The 22445-nt window shown below is 39.3% G+C and overlaps 1 protein-coding gene across 6 annotated transcripts in view; it reads left to right on the top strand.

Annotated features, from left to right (window-relative positions):
• The window catches only part of RPRD2 (regulation of nuclear pre-mRNA domain containing 2), a 186211-nt gene extending 164718 nt beyond the window's left edge, over positions 1 to 21493 (top strand). For 2 of the 6 annotated variants that reach the window (XM_077156145.1, XM_077156144.1), the window contains 5 exons: positions 5980 to 6262; positions 7500 to 7760; positions 11168 to 11368; positions 14810 to 15229; positions 16132 to 16340. In XM_077156145.1, coding sequence (XP_077012260.1) covers positions 5980 to 6262; positions 7500 to 7760; positions 11168 to 11368; positions 14810 to 15229; positions 16132 to 16220 — 1254 coding nt within the window. In that variant the 3' untranslated portion in view covers positions 16221 to 16340. Of the gene's footprint in view, positions 1 to 5979; positions 6263 to 7499; positions 7761 to 11167; positions 11369 to 14809 lie in introns of all 6 variants that reach the window. The other 4 variants (XM_077156143.1, XM_077156142.1, XM_077156141.1 and 1 more) reach the window with 2 other exon arrangements.
• The last annotated feature ends 952 nt before the right edge of the window (positions 21494 to 22445 follow it).

Here is a 22445-nt window from a genome sequence, read left to right as displayed (position 1 = left end):
AAGCGTATTTTGCCCAACATTAGTATAGCTGCTCCTGTTCTCTTTTGGTTACAGCGCACGTGGAAAATCTTTTTCATCCTTTCACTTTCAGTTTGTTTGTATCCTTGTGTCTAAGATGAGTCTTTTATAAGGAGCATATAGCTGGATTATGTTTCTTAATCCACTCTGCCAATCTGTTATCTTTTAATTGGTACATTTAATCTGTTAACATTTAGAGTTATTACTGAAAAGGCATTTTCTTGAATCCACCACCTTATCTTTTTTATTTTATTTGTCAGATTTCTATATTCTTTTCCCTGTTTCTCTTTTTATGCTTTTAATTACCTTTATTGGTGTTCTTCAATTTTGTGCCCTCCTCCATACCTCCCTCTTCTTGTAGGGCTGATCTCTTGTTGACACATTCTTTCAGGGATTGTTTGTCTGTGAAAACTGTAATCTCTCTCTCAGTTTTGAAAGACAGTTTGGATGGGTACAGAATTCTTGGCTGTAAGTCTGTCTTTTTCAATTTCTTAAATATATCATACCACTGCCTTCTCACCTCCATGGTGTCCAGTTGAGTAATCTGAACTCAGTCTTATGTGGTTTCCTTTTTATATAGTAGATTGTTTTTCTCTTTCCACTTTCAGAATTTTCTGCTTCTCTTCAACATTTGACCGACTGATGTCTTGGGGAAGGCATATTTGTATTTATGTTTTGAGTTCATTGGACTTCTTTGACTTGTATATTTATGTCCTTTATAAGAATTGGGAAGTTTTCCCCATTATGTCCTCAACTAATCTTCCTAGCCCTTTACTTTTTTCTTCTCCTTCTGGGACACCAGTAATTCTTACATTTGTGTGCTTTGTTTTGTCTAGCATTTCCTTGAAATCCAATTGAGATTTTGCCATTTGCTGTTTTGAGTGTTCATAGTCAGCTATCCTGTCCTCATATCGCTTATTTTTTCTTCTGTGTCTTCAGATCTAATGTTGTGTGCCTCTAGTATGTTTTTATTTGGTCAACAGAGTTTTAATCTCTGTTTAATCTGCTGTTTTTCTATTTATTCTTTCAAATTCCTCTTTATGGTCTTCTACTGCCTTCTTGATCTCCTTTATGTCATTTGCTATCCCGCTTATTTTATTAAGTAAAGTCATATGAACATCTTTGGTTAGTTGTTCCAACGATTGTGTCTCCTCTCCCTTTAATTTGGTCATTAGGCAGGGCTATCTCTGTCTACATTGTGATATGCTTAGTGATCTTTTATTGTTTTCATCATATGTAAATATCTTGATTGATTTACTTTGGGAGTTGATTTCTTTCAGTAGTCTAAGGCCTTGTATTTGCAAGATGGATGTGCAGCAGGGTATGGGGCAGGCACTCAGTGCGGTGATTTGTTTCAGGGCAGGTATAGGGTTGGGGATGTTACGCTGTTGCTTGTGAATGTGGGCGCCAAGCAGCCAGGGAGGATGTAGCTGTGCAGGTGCGCTGGTCTTGGGCGTGGGGCCTTTTGTGCGCATGTGTAAAGCTGTGGCAGCAGGTTGGTGTTATGCATTTGCGGGTGGGGGGTAAATGTAATCTGGCAGTGCAGATGAGCACTTTCTCAGAGCTGGGAAGTTTAACTGAGGGCCATGCATATGCATGGTTCTAGCACTATTGTAAACTTAAGCTCCCAGAGCTGAAGGATGTGATTGGGGCCCCATGTGCATGTGCAGGACTAGGAGTGTCATAAACTGAAGTTCTCAAAGCTTAAGGACATGATTGGGGGTCTGTGCGCATGAACTGGACTTAGAGTGCCGTAAACTGATGTGCAGAGCTCAGGGGGGTGGGGTGAGGCTGTGCAGCACTCTGGGAGGCGGGGGGGGGGGGGAGTAGCCTGGCTATGGAGGTTATCACCCGTAGCAATTATGTGCTGGCAACTGCCTGCCGGGAACAGGGAGGGGGAGGTAATGCTCCAGAGAGGTGCAGAAGAGGTGGGTTGGGCTGTACTTGGGGTTGGGGTATGGGCAGGTATGCACACTAGGTCTGTTGGGGCAGGGGCACTCGGAGTATGGGGGATGGGAGTAGGAGACGGGGTTCAGGTGTGTGAAATGAGTCGTGGGTCACAGAGCTGCACTGGTAAGAGTAGCGCATTCAAGGAACATGACCTGGTTTACTTCCTAGTACCCAGCTCCTATCCTTGCACACCTGCGGGCTCTGTTCCTGCACACCAGGCTCCAGTTTCTCAGTTTCTTGGCCTCTGCAACCCAGACCACCCTATGTGGTGCAGAAGGCTTTCCCAGGTCAGTTGCAGACTCGAATCGCCCTCAGTTGCCCTCCTGTCCCTACTCTAATTTTTCCATGGAGCAAGGCTGATCTCGAGCTACTCTATTTGGCCATTTTCCCAGAAGTCCAATATCTCTATTTTTGACCTTCCATCTGGGATCATTTTTTTTTCTGTTGAAGAATATTCTTTTAATATAGTTATGATGGTGGCAGACTGTAAATTTATTTGGAAAATGTCTACTTTTTTTCCCCCCGAGTAGAGAATTCTAAGATTGGCAGTTTTTTCAGCACTGCAAAGATACTCATTTGACTTGTGCCTTTCTTTCTTTTCAGTCAGCCACATGTTTTATTATTTTATCTTCAACTATAATTCTCTTTGTTTCTGATATTAATATTTTCTCCTTTTGTTTGGTTTCAGGAGTTATACAATGATGTGCTTAGGTGTAGTTTTTAATTTATCCAGCCTGGGGTTTGTAGAACTTTTTAAATTAGTGGCTTCATGGTTTTGCATAAATTTTAGAAATTTTTCACTTTTATCTCCAAATATTTTTTCTATTCCATTCTCTCGCATCTTGTCTTTGAGCTCTATTTATATGTATATTAGATCTCATCACTCTGTTCCAAATATCTTTTTATGTTACTTTGTATATTTTCAGTCCTCTTCATTTCTGTGCTTCCTTCTAGATATTTTCTATCAACCAACCTTCTAATTCATTAAATCTCTCTTCTGCTGAATCTTCTCTGTTGTTAAACCCATCTGTTAATTTTGGTTGGTTTATTTTCAGTTCTGCAATTGTGATTTGATTCTTCTTTAGAAAGAATTTGTTTTACTGGTAAAATTCCATTTATCTGTTTTCATCTCTTCCTCTCCTTTTTTTCAACCTTTTTTTTTTGAAATAATCTCAAAGTACAGTTTGAAGACTTTTTTTTCCCTGAATTGTTTGAAAATAAGATACTGGCAACTCATCACCCCTGAATATTTTTGGTGTATATTTCCTATCAGACAACTACATTCTCATACATGACTATATAATCACAAGGTATAGATCTAATCAGGAAATTAGTTGATATTTTGATGCACTGTTACCATCTAATCCTCAAACCCTATTCAATTGATCAGTTGTCCTTATAATGTCCTTTATAGCAAAAAGAACAAGTCTAGAGTCACAAATTCCATTTGGTTATCATTTTTCTTTATTCTCCTTCTATATGGAATAGTTCCTCAATCTTTTTTGACATTTGTGATCTCGATGGCTTTGAAAATTACAAGCCAAATTTTGTACAATATGCCCAAATTTAGATTTACCTGATGTTTCTTTTTTATCAGATTGGGGTTATACATCTATATTATGAATATTACAGAAGTGGCTCTATGTTCCTCTCATTTTAACCTTTCAGTTGGTCCACAAGTTCGGTTTGCTTAATTTACCTGTCATGTTCCATTTGATCACTTGATTATTGTGGCATCCATCAGGCTTCTCCATTTAATATTTTCCCTTGGTAATTAATCAGTATTTTATGGAGAGGTATTTAAAATATCTTGTTCCTCATCAAACTTGTACTTTGTTCTTGTTTTTTTTTTTTTAGCAGTATGGACTCAGTCTTATTTATTCAGTGTTTTTAATTCATTATCACCGATATTAATTTTGATGTGCAACTGTCCCACATTTGGCCTGTAGGCACTCCTTTCAAGCTGGTTTCTACTTCTGTTTCATCTCATCTTCAAAGATGTAGATTTTCCCGCTGAAGCCTAGTGTGATCACTAGGACGCTTCCTTCATTGGCATGACCTGAACTCTGATCCTCCTCTTCTCAGCACCATGAGACTACATTAAACTCTGCCTTGCTTCTCAGACGTTTTTGTGTTTGGCTTCTTACTTCCTTTTCAAACAGCTTTAGAATTCAGAAAATATCTTGAAGGAAAACTAGCATACTGTTGAGCCAGTTCTCTCTGTCCTTCCTCTTTCTTTAGAATCCTGGCTGATTTTCAAGTTTTGCTATTTTTGTCTGTTTACTTCAGCAATTCTGTTAAAAGCTCTACGTTTTTCTTTTTATTTTGAATGGCCCTCTGCCTTGTTCTTTTGCCTGGATTCTCAAATTCTTCCTCCAAATTAGCAGATATCCTGATGGAAAAGACAAATGCAGAATATCAGTTTAGCTGTCTTTATGGTTTCACCTACTTATAGGATTTACCACTAGGTTCTGATTGCCTCAGCAGCTTTCCAATACATATGAACAGAAATTTGTATATAAATATCTGTGTTTATATATCCAGAAACAAAAGCTAGATTCTATCCTCTTCTTTTCCATTTTCAAAATAATGCTTCTTGAACAATCAGCCAAAATTCTCATTAAAGAAAAACACACACAACTTTCAGGCATTGGTAATTAAAATAATTAGGAGATAAAAACCAATAGGATTTAAGCCAGGTGATAAAAGTTAACATCAACACTTATAAGTCCTTGTTGGCCCAGGCTGTTATAAAAAATACCGCCAGCTCGCTGGCTTAAATATCAGGAACTTACTGTCTCAGAGCTGTAAGTTCAAAAGCAAGGTGTCAGCAGGCCACACTTTCTCTGAAGCCTGTAGCATTCCGGTGGTGGTTTGCTGGCAGTCTGTAACTCAGTCTGCCTCCACCATATGGCCAGCCCTGTCCTTCTGTCTGCTCCTGACTACTCTGTCAAATCTCCTGTTCCTTTAAGGACCTTCTGTTATAATGGATTATGACAATATGGTCCTGATTCACTTGGACCTCACCTTAATAGGATCGTCAAAAATCCTACATACAAATGGTTTCACATCCACAGGAACAGAGGTTAGGACTTGAATAGGTCTTTGTGGGGGACATGAGAATAGAACCTTACCTTGTGATCTTCCTCCCCAAAACACATTACCACAGCCTAATCATGAGAAAAACATCAGACACCAAGGGACCTCACCAGTACCCTTCAAAACTGTCATGGTCATTAAAAACAAGGAAAATTTGAAAACTTCACAAATGAGGAGTGTGAGGAAACTTGACTAGTAAATGTAATATTACTGTGTCCTGAATGGGATCCTGGAATAGAAAAAAAGACATTAGGTAACTGGAGAAATCCGAATAAATTAATGGACTGTAGTTGATAGTAATGCATCAGTATAGGTTCATTAATTGTGACAGTTGTCACACACTAATGTAAGATGTTAATAATTAGGAAATTATTTAGATAGTTCTTTGTGCTGTCTTCACAATAATTATGTAAATATATAAAGTTTATTTTTAAAAATATCAATAGGATTTATTTAAACTCCCAGGCTGTCCTTTCTTATTTCTCCCTCATTATGCTCTATCATAAATTCCCTGTTTGGTTTTCTTCATAGCATTTATCACTATTTAGAATTCTCATTTATTTGTGGATTTGATTTTCCTTTCTCTTCGTATTCATTATTGTATCTCCAGTACTTAGAAGAGTGGCCTCTGCATTTAGGCTTTTGATTAATTGGCTGGATGGATAGATAAAAGGGAGTGAAGATGAATTACTGATAATCCCTAGTTTTCTGATTCAGGTAGCTGTGTGGCTGGTAATACTAATTTAGGGAATACAAAAAGTAGAGATTGGAAACTACTTCTTGTTGGACAGAAGTTGTGTGTGTTTGCCTTGTACCAGTGATGTAGTTAAAAATGAGGATATTTCATCTGGTTCAAAATAGTACCTTCTTATCCTATCCCCAAAGGAGAACACTCTTCTTTTTCTATTGTAGGCATATAAAACCTTTGCTAATCGGGTGAACAATTTAAAGAAGAAGCTGGATCAGTTGAAGTCAACCCTTCCTGATCCTGAAGAATCACCAGTTCCTTCCCCAAGCATGGATGCTCCCTCCCCAACTGGTTCTGAGTCTCCTTTCCAGGGAATGGGAGGTGAGGAATCCCGGTCACCAGCCGTGGAGAGTGAGAAATCTGCCTCACCTGAACCTGCGACAGATAACCGTGATGTGGAAGATATGGAACTCTCAGATGTGGAAGATGATGGGTCAAAAATCATTGGTATGCCTTTATGTGTTTGATAGACAGCCTGTTCCTTATCTGTTTTGCTTTTCTGCCAATTGATCAACCATAGGCAGGTATTTTTAAAATGTTCAGTATTTATAAGATTAGAACACAGTTGCATTATTATGCATTGAGTGGTGGTTCGGGATTTCATATGTTGGATGGGTTGAGAATCATTGCTTATGATCTGCACTATCTAATATAGTTGCCACTAGCCACACGTGACCATTGAGCATTAAATGTCTAACTTGAAATGTTCAGTCCTTTGTATAAAATATACACTGGCTTCAAACAGTACTCCAAAAAAAGAATATAAAATATCTCAATTTTTATATTGATATCATATGTTGAGATAAAAACATTTGGGATATATTGAGATAAGTAAAATGATTTATTAAAATTAATTTCCAGGTTTCTCTTTTTTAATGTGGCTAGTAGAAAATTTAGACTTATATGTGGCTTGAATTATATTTCTATTCCAAAGCAGTGTTAGAGAGGGAAGGGCACTTACACTGGAATTCCTTTTGACCTTCAAGAATTACAGAGCCACAGTTTGTTGATCACACTTTGAAAACTAACCTGGATTATTGGTGAATTGTTTCTCTGACGTGTCCAGTTTTTATATTTTACTAGGCAATTTGATTTCTGTTGAATTTAATGCACTATCCATATAGCTTTTAAAGTTTTAAAAGGAATATATTGCAAAGATATTAAGAGTAAAAACATTGCAGTCTAAGGTGAGTTAGTGCCTTTTATATATTGCACCACCATCAGGGCAATTTTGGGAGACCAAGGGAAAATACAATAAAGCATATACACACTTTCTGTCTCTCAGAAAGCTCTCAGATTAATGGGAAAGACAAAAGGGACAATTTATGACATAAATATCCTTACCAAAAGACAGAATACAAATGTGTACCACGTAACACCATGCTTAACAGAAATGTACAAATTTAATATACAAATACTAAGAAGATGCAAAGGAATTATTAAATAGTAAAATAAAAGATGAATTTGGGGGGAAATAAGTTTAAGCAAGTAAAGAAGGTGGGAAGGTTTATAAATTATGAAGAATAAGACTTTTTAAAAATCTTATGAAGTGAGCAGTTGTTTTCTTTAGAGAATTGTGCTTTTTATTATCATGTCAGGAAATATTAAGACGTTTATTTTATATTGGAAGCAAAGCCTAGAAAGTAGTAGGATTCAATGTTACCTCTTTTATTTGTTGAAACAGTGGAGGACAGGAAGGAAAAACCTGTGGAAAAATCAGTTGTATCCACTTCTGTACCAACAAAGCCAACAGAGAGTATCCCAAAAGCCTCTTCATGTACCTCTATGCCTGTGACCGTGGCAGCAACTCCACCTCTTCCAAAACCTGTGAATACGTCTCTTCTGTCCCCTTCCCCAGCGCTGGCTTTGCCAAACCTGGCTAACGTGGATCTGGCAAAGATCAGTTCCATCCTTAGCAGCCTAACATCAGTCATGAAAAATACTGGTAAGTAAACACAGTAAAGAGGCTGAAAAGCTAATACACATTTTTAAATCAAACCGCCAGTCTGATTTTTGTTTTTTGTGGGGGTTTTCTTTTTCATTATAAGTAATTTTTAATTTAAAAATATCATAAAACATAACAAAACCAATATAGTTATTATGGAAAAATTAGAAAATAAGCAAAGAGAATAAAAGAAATACCCATAATCCTCCTATCCCAAAGGAAACATATATATGAAGGTTTGCAGGGATTAAATATTTGTAAAAATCTTTTTTCAAAACCTCAAGCATATAGGCGGAAGTACCTCAAACTGTTTAGCTGTGTTCCAGCAGCCTTGATTCTTGAAGACGATTGTTTAACTATATAGCTTTTACAATGTCACTGTGTGATTGTGAAAACCTTGTGTCTGGTGTTCTTTATATCCAGGGTATGAACATATAAGTAAAAAATATTGACAAAAAATAAACGAATGAATAAGAGGGACAAAGAATGAAATAAATTGGGTAGACGGAAACACTAATGGTCAGCGAAAGGCAGGGATAAAGTGTATGGTATGGATGAGTTTTTTTGTGTGTGTGTTTTTCTTTTCGTGGAGTGATAGAAATGTTCTCAAAAACGATCATGGTAATGAATACACAACTATGTGATGATATTGTGAGCCATCTATTGTACACCATGTATAGAGTGTGTGTGTGTAAAGATTTCTCAATTTAAAAAAAACCTCAAGCATATTTCATAAGTCATTAAATACCCATCTACATCATTTTTAATGACTACATTGTAGTCCATAATTCATCTACTACCTTATTATTAAATATTTAGTATGTTTCCATTTTATACTGTTAAAAGAATACTGTAAGGGGCCACGGTGGCTCAGCAGGCAAGAATGCTTGCCTGCCATGCCAGAGGACCCGGGTTCAATTCCCGGTGCCTGCCCATGTAAAAAACAAACAAACAAACAAAATCTGTTAGAGTGATGCCCCGATGAATCCCAGAGTGATTCAATCAGTGAGTGGAAAAGTATTTGCAAAGCCCCCTTTGGGGAATGGTGAGAATGGGGAGAAATTCAACTTCCCCAAGTTGAATTCTTGATATTCTCACAAGCAGTGTGGACAACCAAATCTATAGGCTGAGCCCCCAGTCTTGGGGTTTGTTCATTTGAAACTTAACCCCACAAAGGATAGGTCAAGTCTACTTAAAATTTAGGCCTAAGAGTCACCCCCAAGAGAGCCTCTTTTGTTGCTCAGATGTGGCCTCTCTCTCCAGCCAACAAAACGAGCAATCTCACCACCCACCCCCTCTCTGCGTGGGACATGACTCCCAGGGGTGTAGACCTTCCTGGCAATGTGGGACAGAGATCTTGGAATGAGCTGAGACTCAGTATCAAGGGATTGAGAAAAACCCTAGAATGAGCTGAGATTTAGCATCAAGGGATTGAGAAAACCTTCTCAACCAAATGGGAGAAGAGGAAAATAAGACAAAGTGTCAATGGCTGAGAGATTCCAAACAGAGTCGAAAGGTTATCCTGGAGGTTATTCTTATGTATCAAGTAGATATCATCTTGTCATTCAAGATGTAATGGAGAGGCTGGAGGGAACTACCTGAAAAGGTAGAGCTGTTTTCCAGTAGCCATGTTTCTTGAGGATGATTGTACAATGATACAGCTGTCACAATGTGACTGTGTGATTATGAAAACCTTGTGTCTGATGCTCCTTTTATCTACCTTGTCAACAAAGGAGTAGAACATATGAATAAAAATAAATAATAGGGGGAACAAATGCTAAAATAAATTTAGTTTGAAATGCTAGTGATCAATGAAAGTGAGGGTAAGGGGTATGGGAGGTATAACCTTTTTTTTTCTTTCTTTCCTGTGTTCGTTTTATTTCTTTTTCTATTGTCTTTTTATTTCTTTTTCTGAATTAATGCAAATGTTCTAAGAGATGATGAATATGCAACTAAGTGATGATATTGTGAAGTACTGATTATGTATGTTGATGTTTTATTTTGTTTCTTAATTTTTTAATTAATAAATAAATTTAAAAATAAAAAAATAAAAATAAAAGAATACTGTAAGGAACAATCTTGAAGCTAAAATTATATGCATAACCCTTCCTAAAAGGTTGTTAACTGTGTAGGGTTTTTTTATGGACAGTTTTAAAGGAAAAGAAATGTTATGGAAAATATACAAAGGTTAGAGAACTCATATGAACCCATCATCAGCTTCAACAATGTAAACGCATGGCCTGTTTCAACACCCCTACCTAGTCCAGATTATTTTAAAGAAAATCCCACACATGATTTCATTTTTTATCGTAAGAACTTAAGTATGTATTTCTATAAGATAAAGACTTTCTCTTTAAAAAAAAAAAATCACGTGGGTTTTTTAAGTCTTTTCATATGTTACTACTAAATTCAAAATATACTGTTTGATGTACCAGTAAATGAAAGTTCCCATTGTTCCTTACCCTCTCCAATTGTTTTGTCTTGTTTTAATCTTTGTTAAAATTAAACCTTAATGTTAAAATAAAGGTAGTAGATTGAAAAGCTAGTGATCAGTGAATGGGAGGGGTGAGAGGTATGGTATGTATGAATTTTTTCTGTTGTCTTTTTATTTCTTTTTCTGAATTGATGCAAATATTCTAAGAAATGATCATGATGATGAATATGCAACTATGTGATGATATTGTGAATTACTGATTATATATGTAGAAAAGAATGATCATATGCTAAGAATGTTTTTGTTATATTTTTTAAAAATTTAATTAAAAAATTAAAAATAAATTAAACCTTAAAAAGCTATTTCTTTCAGTTGGCATAACTTTGATTAAAGATGTGATTAAGATTTTTTCCCTTTGCTTTTCATTTATTTTTCTTTGTAAAATATCTTTTCATATTTTTTAATCTTTTTGTTTTTAAATCAGATTTTTTTTTTGTAAAAATCAACCCAGTGTTTTAAAATGTGAAGATATAAGGGAGATTGCTTGTATAATCTTATTTTGAAATGCCATTTCAAAAGCAAATTTCTGACCAATAGCAGAATTGTGCAGTGAGCAAGTTATGCAATGGCAGTGGCTCTGATCAGCAGCACTATTTATTGGGAACCTGCAGGACTCTGAGGTATAGATGCCATTTGATAGAGAAAAATGAAATAGGCTGCCTGATCTCTTTCTGTTGGGGCTCTCAATGTTAATGAATATATATGAAAATAACTTAATACTTATTTATGCTAAGGATGTCCCAAATAGAGGGGAGCAAATCTTAATCTTATTCTCAGATTTTTTTTCTTTATCCATTTGTGGAACAGACACAGAAGAATTCCTGTTAAAAATATCAAACTTGTTTGAGTGTAAAGTATTATGAATTTAAAGGGGGTTTTTTGAACAGCAGTAATGTTATCTTTCTGCCACCAGGGGTCAGTCCTGCGTCAAGACCATCTCCAGGAGCACCTACAAGTCCTAGTAACCTCGCCAGTGGCCTGAAAACACCTGCTCCTGCCACAACAGCATCTAACAACCCTCTGGCAAATATCCTCTCCAAGGTGGAGATCACTCCAGAGAGCATTCTGTCTGCTCTTTCCAAAACCCAGACACAGTCAGCCCCTGCGCTGCAAGGTAAACTGAGGTGTCCCAGAGGGACTTGAATAGTGACTGTCTCTGGCTTAATCCTGGTTTCCATTTCTGAGGAATCCAAAGCCATGAAGTGTATAATGCAGTTAATTCTCTTTTCTCTTCATATTTATCATCTACAAGCTGACATTTACAGAATTATAAAACATCAAAGCTGTGAAAGAGACTCAACTATTATCTTGCCTGATCCCTCCTTTTTAGGTGAGGAGATTAAGGCTCATTGAGGTGATGTAACCTGCTTAAGGTCACACCTCTTTCTATTCAGTGACGAGCTGAGACTAAAAGCCAAATTTCCTGACTGCAGTCCAGTATTCTTTCACCTATACCATGACACCCTAGGGGCTGCATTTATCCCAGTTTATGTTGAGGTTTACATATTTTAATGTTAACTGAAACTAAAAGAGTAAAAAATTTATTCTACTTTCAAAAATCTTAAAAAAAAAATCTTATAAGGAGTGATGCACCTGTGTCTCAGTGGCAGAATTCTTGCCTGCTGTGCTGGAGACTGCCCGTGTAAAAAAAAAAAAAAGAGGAAAAAATTAAAAAGATTATGAGACATGGATATCTTTTCTGTGTCTTTAAGTTTATAAAGGCCCCTATCAATATAGGTACATCTCTTTTGACTTTGTCTACCTATAATCTCTGTCTTATTTCAACTCCTGTTTTCAGCTTTGATAATTACCCACTTTTTGCTTAGAACTGTGTCCTTCTAATATTTTCATAAAGCTTACCTGTTCTGTTTTTATACTCTTCAGATAACCAGCACAATTCTTTTGAAAATACTTCAGTATAAATATGCAATGAATTACAAATATCACAAGAATAACTTTAATATAGTGATTTACTCTGTATTAGTAATTCTCAACCAGGGGTAGTGATTTTGCTTCCAGGGGACTTTAGCAATGTCTGGAGACATTTCTGGTTGTAGACTGGAATGGGAGTATGCAACTGCATTTGTGGGTAGAGGCCAGGGATTCTGCTAAACATCCTACAATGCACAGGACCATCCCTGGCAACAAGGGGTTAGCCACTAAAATGCTAATAGTGCTAAGGTTGAGAAGCCCTGCTCTACATGAGTAGAGACCAGTACAAGTACAAGTATCTTGTTATTTTGCTGTTTCCTAAACTGTTCTGTATGGGGATCAGCCAAGCACTATTATAACAAGCTTTGCCTTGAGATATAGAAGAACTGTGTTATGTAAAACTAAATACTATTAAATAATTATCCACAGCACCCAGATATTGGCACCAGTAATTAAGAATTGGTGATAATACTACAACACATCTTATATTACTAATTTCAGGAATAATTAGTTTGAGAGATTGACATGTTTATGTTTTCTCCCTTCTAGTCACTATTCTATCAGCGTCCTTTAGTTACATTAAAAATGTTGAACCCACTTGTATTTTACCTTCTTGTACATGTGTAATACATCTTAAAGAAGAGCTTTACTTTTCAGCAAATTGCTACAGCTGTATCATGTGGACTTTTTTATCAGGCAAAGTTTTTAACAGATGTAGATGGATGCTGATAAAATGAGAAGTTGGGAGCCCCAGTAAGCAATCTTTATGGAATAACGGAGTAGTTCATCATCTTTCATTTCCTTATGGAAAGTAGAATTCTCCATTTAAGTAGAATTTTAAAGGACTCTGTTAACAAATTAAATAGATGTATTTCCTCGAGAACCATTCAGGAAATGTCTTAGAACATTGCTGTGATTTTGTTCATCCACTGGCCTTATTCACAGATTTTCAGCATAAAAGTACTACCAATGGCAGAGGAACGTAGAGTATGTCTTGTTAAGGTTGAAGAAAAGTAATATTTAATACTGAGAAATAGTTTTACTTATTACCAGATCTGAACGGTATCTGTGTTAACAGGGTAGCCTTTTGAAGAAATTTATCCCACAATATCTGAGAGATATGCTTGAAATATCTTTTAGCAATCGTATGGCATTACCATACATCACATTCCAGTGTTGGAGGACTTCTTCTGGTAAGAACAGTGATTACCAGGAACAAAATCGAACTCTTATATGAAAAAAATGTTATATAGCCAGAGAACATTTTGGAAATGATATTTGGATTTTTTTTTTTTCAAAGAGGATAATATTCTCATAAAACTCATGAAACAAGGCAGTGCCACAGTGGCTCACTGGCAGAATTCTTGCCTGCCATGCCGGAGACCTGGGTTCAATTTCCCGAGCCAGCCCATGCCAAAAAAAAAAAAAAAAAAAAAAATCATGCAACATTTTTTAGAAGTAGATGACAATTAAAAATGTCCCTTGGATGAAGTGGCCTAGAATTCTTCAGACCTTAATCTCTTAGCAAATATATGGGTTAAAATTGAAATTTTGAAGAAACATTCATTGAAGTTTCATATTAAGTATTTTCTTTCACTACATCATTACTAAGGAAGAGTTGTAGTGCATTCAGTGACTAAAAGCTATACATTTGGGTGATAAGAGGATAAAAAATTTTCATTTATGATCAGAAATTAGATAAATTTTCCAAAATATGACTGAATTTATAAGACCTTCTGTCATCTCTTTGTCAAGTGTTTTTCTAAAAAAGCTTTTCAACAGGAGCAGTTTGCTTTGGTGGACTTCAACCTTTGCCCCAAAGACTTCTTTCTCAGTGCTTCTGAGAAGGTTTTGTCTTTCAGTGAGTAGAGCTGAATCTCATCAGTGTCAACCTGAACAGATCAATAATCCTTGATCTTTACAATTATAAGACGGGTATTTGTATTTTCTAGTATAAGGATCAGTGCCCTATTAGTCTGGCTTTGTAAATTTTTGTGGTATATGTTTATATGTATTTATTACTGCTGCATTTTAAAACCAAAAACCATAGTTAAAAGCATTGTTGCTCCAAAAGTAACACAAGCCTAGCAAGAGATGCTTCTTGAAAAAGCATTCCCTGTTCAGATAATTTTCTGAAATTTACATACAGTACCTCCCTCTTGAAAATAACAGATTACATAAACTTGTTAGCCAGCACTGCAGGTTAAAAAGGAAGGATAGGACAGAACATCTATTTGCATTTAGAGAAAGAGTTCTATAAATCAAATCTCAAGAAATATGGGTAAGAATAATGTTGCCTCCTTTCTTTTCCTGGTTTTCTTTGTTTAAATTAGGAATGATTCTGACACTAAAATCTCCCCCTTCCTGTTAACCTTTTATTCCATGTTGGACTTGTTTCTGAACAGCACAGAAACATTTCAGTGATTTCCTCTCTTCATATTGATAAAAAGGTTCTGTGTTTTCTATGACATTTAGCCATTGCTTGTTTGGTCTGATTCCCTTTGGCCTCAGATTTTAATGATTGGTTCCCGCTGGAATGAATGAGAATATCCAGTTAGCCTACATTACTTTAATTGCATGGTAGGGAGTTCTTTTTTAACTCCTCCAATCTTTGTTTCCACAGGCTTGTCATCCTTACTTCAGAGTGTTACTGGGAACCCAGTTCCAGCTAGTGAAGCTGCATCCCAGAGCACTTCGGCTTCCCCTGCCAACACCACAATCTCTAGCATAAAGGGAAAAAGTCTACCCTCCAATACCCAGTCTTTTATTCCCAAAAATTTCAGTTATTCTCCTAATTCATCAACTTCTGAAGTCTCTTCAACATCTGCCAGCAAGGCTTCAATCGGGCATAGCCCAGGGCTCCCAAGCACTACTTTCAAGCTACCGTCCAACTCTCGGGGATTTACAAGTGCCCACAATACTAGTCCTGCTGCCCCACCTACTGATGTTGCCATGTGCCAATCTTCAGAGATCTCCAAGCCAAAACTGGAGTCAGAGTCTACCTCCCCAAGCCTGGAAATGAAGATCCACAACTTCTTAAAAGGTAATCCTGGTTTCAGTGGCTTAAATTTAAACATCCCAATCCTGAGCAGTTTGGGGTCCAGTGCCCCAGCAGAGAGTCATCCCTCAGACTTCCAGCGTGGCCCTACTAGCACTTCAATGGACAATATTGATGGAACCCCTGTGCGGGATGAACGGAGTGGGACACCCACCCAAGATGAGATGATGGACAAGCCCACCTCTAGCAGTGTAGATACCATGTCCCTGCTTTCTAAGATCATTAGCCCTGGTTCGTCTACACCCAGCAGTACAAGATCACCACCTCCTGGGAGAGATGAAAGCTACCCCCGGGAGCACTCCAATGCTGTACCTACATATCGACCATTTGGCCTGGACAGTGAATCTCCCTATAAGCAGCCTTCTGATGGAATGGAGAGACCATCTTCCCTAATGGACACGTCTCAGGAAAAGTTCTATCCAGATACTTCTTTCCAGGAAGATGAGGATTACCGAGATTTTGAGTATTCAGGCCCTCCACCCTCTGCCATGATGAACCTAGAGAAGAAACCAGCCAAGTCTATCCTGAAATCAAGCAAGATTTCTGATTCCACTGAGTACCAGCCAATCCTGTCCAGTTATAACCACAGGGCCCAAGAATTTGGGGTGAAGTCTGCCTTCCCTCCATCTGTAAGGGCGCTTCTAGACTCCAGTGACAACTGTGACCGTCTCTCATCTTCCCCTGGCCTATTTGGTGCCTTCAGCATAAGAGGGAATGAACCAGGGTCTGACCGGTCACCATCACCGAGTAAGAATGATTCATTTTTCACCCCTGACTCCAACCACAATAGCTTGTCTCAATCTACCACTGGGCATCTCAGTTTGCCACAGAAGCAGTACCCAGACTCTCCTCACCCAGTCCCACATCGTTCCCTTTTCTCTCCGCAGAACACCCTTGCCGCTCCCACGGGCCGCCCACCCACATCAGGCATGGAGAAAGTCCTGGCCTCCACCATTTCCACCACGTCGACGATTGAGTTTAAGAATATGCTTAAAAACGCCTCACGCAAGCCCTCAGATGATAAGCATTTTGGCCAAGTCCCCAGCAAGGGCAGTTCAAGTGATGGTGTCAGTCTCTCAAGCCTCAACCAGCCCAGCCTGACCACCACGGAGCAACAGCAACAAGAAGAGCACTACCGCATAGAGACCCGGGTCTCCTCCTCCTGCTTAGACTTGCCTGATAGCACAGAAGAAAAGGGGGCCCCAATAGAAACCTTGGGGTATCGTAATGCATCCAATAGAAGGATGTCAGGGGAGCCAATACAGACCGTAGAGTCCATCCGAGTTCCTGGGAAGGGAAATAGAGGACATGGGCGTGAGGCTTCGAGGGTGGGTTGGTTTGAGCTGAATACCTCAGGCAGCTCTTTTGACAATGGCCCCTCAAGTGCCTCTGAGTTGGCATCCCTTGGGGGTGGGGGCAGCGGAGGCCTCACTGGCTTTAAAACAGCACCATACAAGGAACGGGCACCCCAATTTCAGGAGAGTGTCGGCAGCTTTCGTCCCAACAGTTTCAACTCAACATTTGAGCATCATCTCCCCCCGTCCCCCTTGGAACATGGGACACCCTTCCAGAGAGAGCCAGTGGGGCCATCATCAGCCCCACCGGCCCCTCCTAAGGATCATGGTGGTATCTTCTCTCGAGATGCATCCACTCATCTACCCTCTGTGGATCTTTCGAACCCCTTCACAAAGGAGGCAGCCCTGGCCCATGCTGCCCCCCCTCCCCCTCCTGGAGAGCACAGCGGAGTTCCCTTCCCCACCCCACCCCCTCCTCCACCCCCTGGGGAGCATAGCAGCAGTGGTGGGAGTGGTGTCCCCTTTGCTACTCCACCCCCTCCTCCACCCACTGTCGACCACTCTGGGGTTGTACCCTTCCCAACCCCGCCACTGGCAGAGCACGGCGTAGCAGGGGCTGTGGCAGTATTTCCCAAGGACCATAGCTCCCTTCTTCAAGGGACCCTGGCTGAGCATTTTGGGGTGCTCCCAGGACCCAGGGACCATGGGGGCCCTACCCAACGGGACCTCAACGGCCCTGGCCTTAGCCGTGTGCGTGAGAGCCTGAGTCTACCCACCCATTCTCTGGAGCACCTGGGCCCAGCCCATGGAGGAGGAAGTGGGGGAGGCAGCAACAGCAGCAGTGGCCCCCCCTTGGGTCCCTCACACAGAGACACCATCAACCGGAGTGGTATGATTTTGCGGAATCCCCGGCCAGACTTTCGGCCCAGGGAACCTTTTCTCAGCAGAGACCCTTTCCACAGTTTAAAGAGACCCAGGCCACCTTTTGCTAGGGGCCCTCCGTTCTTTGCACCAAAACGCCCCTTCTTCCCTCCCAGGTACTGATGCAGACCAAGGGAAAGGCATGAACAGTCTAGAGAGCATTGGAAGTAGGCATTTGGTTTATTGTTGTTGGGTTTTTTTATTTGTTTTCCCTCCCATTGATTTATTTTTTTATTATGACAAGGGGCCTCCCTTCCAAATTAAAAAGTCATATACGCTTACATTTCATTATTCCATCCATCCATCCAGTCCTCCCTCCCACTGCACTTATCTACCTTCCCCAAGCTGTCTGTATTGGGTGAGAAAAAAGAGGCAACAAAACACATCCAAGCCATTTCATTTGGCTGGGACTTTGGGGAGAGGGAAAAGGAAAGCATATCTTATTCCACCCCATCTATTGAATATTATTACTGCATTTGAAATAAAACTTCCATCAGTACAGATAATATATGCAATGCTGGGGTGTTATTTTGGGCTTGGTTAATCAAGCAGTCGGTGGAAGGACTCCGGTCCCCTCCCTCCCCAGCTAAGTCACTGCTATAACCAGTTTGGCTCTCTCTCCTCTATGTTCTATGCCCTGAGGACAGCCAAGAGATGTTGCAAGGGAGGAATGTGGGGGACCTTGGCCCTGTCTGGTTTATTTGTTTTCTTTTTAAGGCATGCTAAGTTCTTTACCCTTCTACTAAGATCCTCTTTTTAAAATTTTTATCCGCCTCTTCCTCTAAAATACTATCAGACAGATAACTTTGAGGAGATACAAATCTCATTCTATCCTAATAAATTTTTTTTGTCTTTGGAATGAAGGGTGGGGGCTGGAAACAATTTCATGGTGTGACTACAACAATATATAGAGTTAGGGGAAAGAACTATTTATGTGTGATGTGTCTTGTCTATCCCTTGTAAACAGGAGGAATGAATGGGAAACGTTTTTGAGGTAGTTTCGTCTTGCACCAAGCTCTTGCCTCCTATTTTTCTTCTTTTCTTTCTTGACTTTCCTTTTCTCCCTCAGTTTTCACTTCTTTGGCCAGAAAGACACTACAGCTGACAATTGATAAAAAGCAGCAGCTGAACTATTATCCCTGCATTTTTTAATATAAGAAGTAGACATTTTTCCCATGGTGCCCTCCAAATGTAAGTGATATTTGTTAGTGGTTTTCAGCAAAGGTTAACTGTTAGAGAAAGGAGAAGTATTTGTCTTTACTTTTCCCTCTCCCCCAGTCCTGTCCCTATTCTTGATATTTCGAAGGAGGAGGGTCAGTAACATCTTTATATTAAAATCTTCATGTATGTCTTGAAGACAAGGGGGTATTGTTATGCACACCTTTACAGAAAAACAGAAGAACCTAATAAATCCAAATTACCCGAACAAAGATAGCAGCCTATCACATTGCAAGCCTTATCCCCACCCTCAAGAGGAAATAATGACTCTGCCTGTAGCCGGTTTACATGAGAGAAGTGCTTATCTTCACCCTAGACTGAAAGTCTCATTTGCTTTTCTAGTACTCTAGAAAAAAGACAATCGCTGCACTTGGAGTGTGTACATCTTTGTGTCTAGGGACACTGAAACAAGTGTTGCTTACTACTATTTTTTTATTATTTAGTGTCTTACCCAAGGTACACACTGAAGATCTCCAGCTACATGAGTCAAACAGTTAATGTTTTTAGGGGATCCCAGCAAGTTTCATATATTTTCTTCCAAGTTAGTAGAAAAACAATTATAGGAAGTTTGAGGATTGCCTTGGATTCCACCAGTGGAATATTAAAGATGGGGAGGAAAAGTAGAGACAGAAGATGATTCTTTGCCTCAATAAACCTGCTTTTCAGAAAAAAGAACAGTTTAAACGGGTGTGTCATAGTTTTGGAATTTTTATGTAATTTATTCCATGTTATTTATTTGGGCTTGTCATGTGTTCTGGGTTAGGATGCTGAAAGGCTCTCATCTTCCTAATGTATAATCTGGTCTTAAACCACCTGCTCTTTCTTCCTTTGACCCTCGCAAGTCTCTCTGCCCTGTAGCTCTCCCATAAAAATGCATGATACCATGATCTTATGTGTGGGAAAGGGTATACAGTGTAACAAAACAAGGGGATAGTATAGTTGAGTTCTAAGACATATGTTTAGGGAAAAGGGTCAGAGAGAAAAAGTGTGTGGGCATATGGTGGGAAGGGAAAGTTCTGTTTCCCTTGAGAACTGAAATTGATTTTCCTGTGTGAAGAAATTAAGTGGGATGTTTTTCATTCTAGAATAAAAGAATGTGAATTATTTCTGCTGCTCTTGTTTAAGCTAAAAGGAGTGTTTACTTGAAAAGGCTCTCTGACCATTTGATTTTATCAGAAAACATGGGAATATCAGGAAAGTAGCTTCCTGAATGTTGGAGGAGAATAACTGTCCTCAAAAGCATGATGGCTAATACATGAAGGGAAGACTTTGTTGTACAGTTTAAAAGATGGATTATTAAGGGGTTGATTTTTTGTTTATTTGGGGGGTTTTGTTTTGTTGGGTTTTTTGCGTGTGAGTTTTTTAAGCCACAAAACCCATGCATTTGTTTCAGGATGGAAGTGAGGATTTGTTATGTGACTGTCAGCTATTAACTATAAGGAAGTCTGTCTATAGCAGTAAATGAAGACAATGTATATATGTGATATAGCAAAACAAGACGATTCTGGTAAACATGAAACAAAGGGGTTTTATTCTTTCTGTGTCTGTGATTTAAAACTCCCATGACCATGCTCTGACTTTTGTATTTCAACCTGAGTTTTTTTTTTTAAATAAACAAGGTATTTTTTAAAGAAAGCATAACATAGTGTGTCTTGGCAAGGGCATGATTCTTACGAAAGTAAAATATAAGAATTTATTACTAAGGTCCTTGGTGCTCACTGTAAAATCACAGACAGAGACTGAAGGGGCCGTGAGTAGGCAGGCACCACTTGAAGCTCAGTGATGCAGTATCAGAAGTAGAGTCCTAAAATATTTTCTCTTCTATCAGGTTAGATGAGAGCTCTCTCCCTGCTCCTACCTTCCCTCCCCGAAGTCGAGAGTAAATAGAATTAGGTTTAATTACAGGGAAGGTAAAATGAGCAGAGTAGGACTTTTATCTTTTCCGATCCCAGGAATACAGTGTTTGTGGTATATATGGTACAGCAAACCTATCTAGATAATGTGAATATGCTAAGCCTCATCATTGCGAGTATTCACTATAAGATTTTGAAGTTAATATTCATGCAGGATTAAGCTTCAGCTGTTAGTGTTTGAAGCCGCTGTAAATTACTGCTTCCCCTCCCTCTTCGCCCCTTTCTCTCCCTCTCTCCCTCCTTCCCTCCCTCCCTCCCTCTCTCTCCCCCCCCCTCTCTCTTTTTCCAAATGGGTAGGGGTGCCTGTTAAGATTAAAATTAGATATGCTGGATTGGTATTCTCATGTGTTCAGTGTGGAAAACAAAACAAATACATGCTTTAGAGGCAACAGCAATGAAATTTTTTTTGAAATGTGTATTAATATCATTTAATAAAATAACTAGTTCTAAAGGTTTGACATTTTTCTTTGAGATTTGGGGCTTTCACCAAGGGCCTCTAGCTTCTCTGGTGAGTGCAAGTAGAAGGAAATTTCTCCAGGAGCTGAAACTGCTGCTTTGTGGAGCCTGCTGAAAAACCTAAATTTTCTCCAGCAAAGACCCTACATGACTGTCCAGGGCTGAAGGTGAAGCCAACTACACAACGCAGAAAGAAAAGCCTGGACATATCTCTGAAGATGCCTTTGTATTGGCTTTTGATATAAGAGTGTGTGAGGGGAGGGAGGGAGTGGTGTGCGAGCCTACCCATTTCTGCGGTGCTCACAAAGATACCACAGACCATCCCATCCTTCCCTTCCTGTGGCCACTTCAACTTTCCTCTCTTCCAATCATTCCTTTTTTTTTTTTTAATCTTTGTCCTAAATATTATGTTTTTGTTTTCCAATTTAATAAAGTATGGTCTCCTTTGTTGTGTGGTTGACTCCTCCCCTCTCACGTTTTTGTCCAGCTGTCCCCATAGAAGGCAATCTGAGCCTCTAAAATCTTCATGGCCTTGTGGGATCTGTTTGCTACTTTGTATAACTGGGTTTTTTAAAGGGATGATGGGTGGGATGAGATTGAAGATGTTCAGGGAGTGGTTGGGGATGTGGGACATATACTGTGGGTAAATTATTTGTCTTCAAAGGGTTGTACAAGTGTGATCCAAGAAGCAGTTTTAAAACAAGCATTGAATTGGGGTGATGATAATGGGGATCCATTCTGGCCAATTCTTTACCCCATCCACCCTTGTTATTGATATGGAGTAAAAGAGAAGGGTTAAGTGTGGCTTCTGCATGACAGATTGCAGAAGCCACACTTAACCCTTCTCTCTTACCCCATCCTTTTTCATGCCCCAGTGAGGCTTAATAAATGGAATGTTGGCTTTAAGAGGTAGAGAGGGATAGTCACGGCATCTGGGCCAAGACCTGGGTCACTGGCAGACGGTCAGGCTCTAGCAGATTACGTTAAGCTACATACACATATCACCAGACACTTCAGAAATAGCAGGGGCCTAGGAACACACCCAGCAGGTAGGGTGTACATTGTCCGCGCTTCTGGAATCTGGCTCACCCCTTCTGACTTGTCCTCTCTTGAGACCTTGACTTGCCCACCGGATTCCTCTCTCCACCCCGTAAGAAATCATTCGCTTTTAGACTCCCTCACTGGCCTCCCCCCACCCCACCCTGGCTCCAATTTGTTTTATTTAAGCAATTTTATATAGGAGGGCTGGGTTACACCAGCACCACCCTCCCCACCATGTGTGTAGATATGGTAATATAAACACCATCAGGATGAGTTTTATCACTCTTAGGGTACTGGGCGTTTCTCATACTTATTTATGAGTAACTGTGGGCAAGTCTGTCAGCTCCTGTTCACAAT

The sequence above is a fragment of the Tamandua tetradactyla genome, chromosome 4, assembly GCF_023851605.1.
Source record: "Tamandua tetradactyla isolate mTamTet1 chromosome 4, mTamTet1.pri, whole genome shotgun sequence".
In the NCBI taxonomy this organism is placed as follows: domain Eukaryota; kingdom Metazoa; phylum Chordata; class Mammalia; order Pilosa; family Myrmecophagidae; genus Tamandua; species Tamandua tetradactyla.
The sequence above is the reverse complement of the archived record's forward strand: the minus strand, read 5'-3'. Positions and strand labels throughout refer to the sequence as shown.